The 6,043-nt window shown below is 37.1% G+C and overlaps 1 protein-coding gene across 1 annotated transcript; it reads left to right on the plus strand.

Moving 5' to 3' along the window:
• Positions 1-1,405: 1,405 nt before the first annotated feature.
• LOC122280933 (G-type lectin S-receptor-like serine/threonine-protein kinase At4g27290) lies at positions 1,406-5,167 on the plus strand. Its single transcript, XM_043092068.1, has 7 exons — positions 1,406-2,865; positions 3,049-3,183; positions 3,325-3,482; positions 3,556-3,766; positions 3,884-4,121; positions 4,206-4,356; positions 4,733-5,167. The coding sequence occupies exons 1-7, from the start codon at positions 1,593-1,595 to the stop codon at positions 5,015-5,017; spliced, it is 2,451 nt and encodes an 816-aa protein (XP_042948002.1). The 5' UTR covers positions 1,406-1,592; the 3' UTR covers positions 5,018-5,167.
• The last annotated feature ends 876 nt before the right edge of the window (positions 5,168-6,043 follow it).

Below are 6,043 nucleotides of genomic sequence, written 5' to 3' on the forward strand. Positions count from 1 at the left end.
TCAATGAAACCCCTCAATTATTTTAAACCCTAACCCCTAAATTGATTTAGGGGTTTCAATCATGAAACCCCTAAATAAATTTAGTTTTCAATACAATTAAATTTACAACAAAATCGAAACAAGAAAACCTTAACACTGAATACACATGCACAATGATCACGAATCCACAACACACAAGTCACAAATCCCATCCTCCATCTCCGATTCAACCCATCCTTCCTCCAATCTTTGATCAAAACTAAAAAAATAAAAAATAAAAAAAAAAATAAAAAACAATGGAGAAAGGAGAGAGAGGAGAGAACGAGCTAACTTACCGTGTACCGTGCGGCGTGCGTTCGGCATTGTGCGTCGTGTGAGAGAAAGGAGAGAATGAGAGCGACTCAAAGGACTCTCCAACCGAGACTGCAAGAGGGAGGAGAGAATGAGGTATTGGGGTAGGAGAGAACGAGGTACTGGGGTAGGAAAGAGAGAGAGATTTCGAGAAGTCACTGCCGAAGGGAGGGGGCGACGCCGGGGGGAGGGTTAACCTGTTAGGGTTAAAACTAAATAAAACAGCAACAAAACGACGCCGTTTCATTTAAGTGGCTTAATGAAACCGTTTCATAGATGAAACGGTACCTTTTTATCTATAATCTGTATTTATTATATATAAATATATAATATAATATATATTATATATATACGTAACACGGGGTGGGGCTGGGGAAAACTGGACCGGGGTAGTGGCGTATCCGTCCCCCGCCTCCGCTAGGGGTGTCTGATATGGGTAGGGGCCCCCGTACCTCGCACTTGCAATGCAAATGCCCTGCCCCGCCCCGCATATGCGGGGGCGGGGCGAACGGGGAGGAGCAGCGGGTTCTGGGGTCCTACTGCCCACCCCTAAAGTCAGGAACAAAGAGTCCATGATTGGTTTTCCTACGTACAACTATTAACCTACATACAACTTCATGCCGCCGCTTGCGTTTTCCTTCCGTACCATAGGGAGAGTTAGTTTTATTTTAAATTTATTTTATTTAAGAAATTTGAAAAGAAAAATAAAACATTGGTCAACACGTTAATGAGATATTATTTGAATGTTAAGTTAAATTGAGATGAGTTAATTTTAATATAAATAATAGTGAATTGAGATAATAAAATGAGTTTTATTAAGATGAGTTTAGATGCTTTTAAATTTTAAGTTAAGTTTAGATATATTTATAAAAAGTTAAAAAATATAAGTCTCACGTGAAAATAAATAATGAATTGAAAAAAAAATGAGTTTCACTTGTAAAATTGTTTTGAGTAAATAATATTTAGTAATTTAAAAATTATTTATATGTTAGAATTGGTTTACAATAAAATTCAATTCAAATGGACTGAACTGGTTCTAGAATCCAAACGAAGTCTTCAAAGAGGAGGAGAAAGAACCTAAGTCACAGTTGCGTCTCCCTGCCCCGGGGGTAACGCACCCGGGGCCATTCCTAGCAAGACTCACTTGACCCAGTTTACGACCAGAACCAAAACCAGGAAACAAAACTGAATGACGAAAGCTAAGATGTGCATACATAGAAGCAATTTACTACAAAGAGATGAACCATTAGAAAACTGAACCAATGGCCGAAGCCTGTACCTACTCTTTTGTATTCTCTCTCTTGTTCTCCCTCTTAGAAACATCCATTGCGCTGGACACTCTTCCTTTCAGTCAATCAATCAGAGACGGCGACACATTAGTTTCAGCCGGTGGAACATTTGAAATGGGATTTTTCAGCCCGGGCAGTTCAAAAAGTCGATACGTCGGAATATGGTACGCGATATCTTCTGGGACAGTCGTATGGGTGGCGAACAGGGACACTCCGCTTAACGATCACTCTGGAGTTTTAACGGTCACCGATGAAGGAGTTCTTGCTCTTCGCAATAGCACAAATCATGTTGTTTGGTCAACTAATACATCAAGAACAGCAGAAATTAATCCAGTCGTGCAGCTCCTGGATACTGGAAATCTTGTTGTGAAAGATGGAAATGTTGATGACCCAGATCGATTTTTGTGGCAGAGTTTTGATTATCCTTGTGACACATTACTACCGGAAATGAAGCTTGGAAGGAACTTGGAAACTGGTCTAGATAGATTCATATCATCTTGGAAGAGCACGGAAGATCCTGGTCGAGGTGATTTTTCAGTAAGGTTAGATCCTCGTGGGCTTCCGCAAATAGTTCTGATGAGGGGGAATACGATAAAGATTAGCTCAGGGTCGTGGAATGGTCTTCGTTTTACGGGATATCCGGGCTTAAATCGGAATCCAGTGTTCGAGTATGAATTCGTGATGAATCAGAACGAGGTTTATTACAAGTTCAAACTAGTAAACCCTTCAGTTTTTTCAAGATACATGATAAACCCATCAGGCGTTGCGCAGCGGTTTATGTGGATGGATCGAACGCGCAGTTGGGAGCTTTTCTCCACATCCCAGGCAGACGCGTGTCAAAGATATGCATTCTGTGGTGCATACGCTACCTGCGATGCCGATAGCTCTCCTGCATGTGCATGCTTGGAAGGATTCTTACCCAAGTCTCCAAAAGATTGGAAATCAGTAGATTGGTCTGATGGATGTGTTCGAAGGACTCCATTGGTATGCAATATTGGAAATGGCTTCCGCAAGTACACGGGGTTGAAATTGCCCGACACATCTTCTTCCTGGTTTAATGCGACCTTGAGCCTCGATGAATGCGAGGGATTGTGCTTGAAAAACTGCTCTTGCACGGCATATTCCAATTTAGATATTAGGGGAAAAGGGAGTGGCTGCTTGCTTTGGTTCGGGAAACTGATTGACATTGTTTTATACCCTCAGGGTGGGCAAGAGCTATCCATAAAGATGGCCAGTTCAGAATTTGGTACTTTTTACTTACATTTTTCCTTCTAAAAAACTAAAAAAAAAAAAAGTTGCTCTGAATTTTTCTCTTTTACTATGAATAGAGGATAACTTGGACAACTATATCGCCTAGTCAGCATATTCAAAATTAATACGAGTTTTGATCAATAGTCAGATATATGTAGAACTCTAACTTCGTTTTCAGAAAATAATGGGAAAAAGGGGAACACCAGCAAGATAAAACGAGCAGGAATCATAGCCGGTGCTGTAGTATTAGTCAATGGAATTCTAACACTTGGATTGATCTCATACATACGGAAGAAGAAGTCTAGCTTCGAAGGTAAATCCATACCTTTAAGGCTAAGAAATTTCTTTAGCTCTTCTTACCTTAGAAATGCATCTGAGTAGATGGTTGGCCGCTTGTATTCAATAGTTCTTCTGTTCAAGAAAATCATGCCCAATTATGTTCCTAATGTTCCAGGAATGGCAAAGAGAAGACCGGAGAACGATTGTGAAAGTGAAGGCCTGAAGGAAGACATGGAGTTACCGATAATTGATTTGACAGCCATAGCTAATGCCACTAATAACTTTTCAAGCAACAACAAGCTGGGAGAAGGTGGATTTGGACCTGTGTATAAGGTAGACCAAAAATATCCTCACCATATGTGAAGATTATTTTTTGGAACGCATTTCCTAACGTCTTGATTTTCAGGGTACACTGCCAGAAGGGCAAGTGATAGCTGTGAAGAGGCTTTCAACGAATTCCGGACAAGGACCTAATGAGTTCATAAATGAAGTCAAATTAATTGCCAAACTTCAGCACCGCAATCTTGTAAAGCTTCTAGGGTGTTGCACGGAAGAAAATGAGAAAATTTTGATCTACGAATACATGCCTAACAAAAGCTTGGAGTCCTTTATTTTTGGTTTGAGCTCTGATCCTTCTAAAGCAGGAATTTCTTGTTTGGTTATCTTCTTCGGTTAATGAAATTTTGTTGAGAATTCAGCAAGGTTTGTACTAACATGAAGGTAAACTTGGACAGACCAGACAAAGAGCAAATTATTAGATTGGCGCAAGCGCATCGACATTATTGGTGGCATTGCCAAAGGACTTCTCTATCTTCACGAAGATTCTAGATTGAGGGTCGTCCATAGAGATCTCAAAGCTAGTAATATCTTACTAGATATTAAAATGAATCCGAAAATTTCCGATTTTGGCCTGGCTAGATCATTTCAGGGAGATGAAATTGTGTCCAAGACTCATAGGATTGTTGGAACATAGTAAGTACGTTTAATCTTCCCGTATAGATAACCTTGAACTGTTTATGAACTTCATTTTCCTGGTCCTTACATAATATTTTGCAGTGGCTACATGTCTCCCGAATATGCAGTGCATGGGCAGTACTCTGTGAAATCTGATGTCTTTAGCTTTGGAGTTTTAGTGTTGGAGATATTGAGTGGGAAGAAGAACAGGGGATTCTGCCATCCAGACCACCACCTCAATCTTCTTGGACATGTAAGCATGAAGAATGGCATTCTACTGATTTATATTTAAAAAAAAAAAAACCTGTTATTAATAGTATTGTTCCTTTCACTGCTAATTTCATGAGATGCCTTTGTATTATGATGCTCTTATAATGGTAACAAGTCACCGGTAATGGAGAATAGGATAACATGACTTCCATAATAAGAGTAAAGCTCTATCTCCTTTTTTTACTGATTTAATTAGTTATAATTATTTTACTTTTTATAATATAATGGGGGAAAAGATAACAGGACTTTCATAATAAGATTAAAGCTCCATACTCCAAGATAATATATTGTAATAGATCAAGATGTGCATATTTAATGGAAACCCAATGCACAAAAATGTGGTTTTTAATTTGTTTCAGGCATGGAGACTATGGATTGTAGACAGAGCAATGGAACTGATCGATGAATCAGTAGGTGATGCGCGCACACGATCTGAAGTGTTAAGATTAATTCAAGTGGGTCTGTTGTGTGTGCAGCATAGACCTGAAGATAGACCAAACATGTCTTCTGTGGTTCTAATGTTAAGCAGTGAAGTTGTATTGCCTATCCCAAGGCAGCCGGGTTTCTATGCAGATTCTCAATCTAGCGACAACGCAACTTATTCAGGAAATGGAATCAGCATCTCAACATTCGAAGCACGGTAGATACTATCACTTGGTGCAAAACAGGAGAGTTTTCTTCTGAAACTTGTAAAGTAAGAACAAAAAGAGAAAAGATGGATACATTTCTTAATTTAGAGCAAGGATTGTTATACCGTAATCATGTTTTTAGTTGAGATATAGGATTCTTCTTCAGACATGGTCTTTTTAGTAATACAATTGTTCTAAAGTATTATTACATATTTTCTTTCTTAAACATTACTCAAATATCAAATATTTTTTAATTGTTATTTTAAATATTTACCATAAACAATCTTTGTTATGAAAACTGAGCTAACTCATCCCAACCTATAAGATATTTTGTGTATTTTTGTATTTATTTTTATTTTTATTCGATTTATGATTATCCCAAAATAAAACCTCTAGAGTTTCCCCACACTAAATTCTAACCTTGGTGTTTCAACTTTGTTGTAGTGTAACAATCCAGCCTATTATTCGTCGGAATATAGATGGTCTTATTGGGCTTGAATCAGGTTTAATGGGCAATTTTCAAATAAGTTGATAGGCTACTATTTATTTATTAGTGGAGGCCAAACGTTTTGCTTGATTGTATTTTTTGATTCTTTTATACAAAAATTTGTTCAAAGCAAATTTAAACAAAAAAATAGAAATATAAATAGATTTTTTTTTTTTTTTTTTTTTTTTTTTTTTTTTTTTTTTATGATCACTGTAGTTCTCGGCCATATTACACAGGGCCTATAGAGAGAACATTGAAATTTTTGTATTGTTGCTAATTGAATATTTCTGGATTTGTAGCAAGTTGAATCATCCACTGTTTTTCTGAAACCTGTACTGCAACAGTCTTTATAAATTTGCTCCTATATGTTAAATATTTAATGGGATTAGAGAATGAATAAATGTGTAAATAATTAATTTACAAAAAAAAAAATAATTAATATTTTATTATAATTTAAAGTTGAAATGTTTCATGTATAGTATAGAAACTGTAGGAATAAAAAAATTTATTTTATGAATTTTAAGTTGTGAAATTTATTTTGATGTGTTTTCTTA

The sequence above is a fragment of the Carya illinoinensis genome, chromosome 11, assembly GCF_018687715.1.
Source record: "Carya illinoinensis cultivar Pawnee chromosome 11, C.illinoinensisPawnee_v1, whole genome shotgun sequence".
NCBI classification, from domain to species: Eukaryota; Viridiplantae; Streptophyta; class Magnoliopsida; order Fagales; family Juglandaceae; genus Carya; species Carya illinoinensis.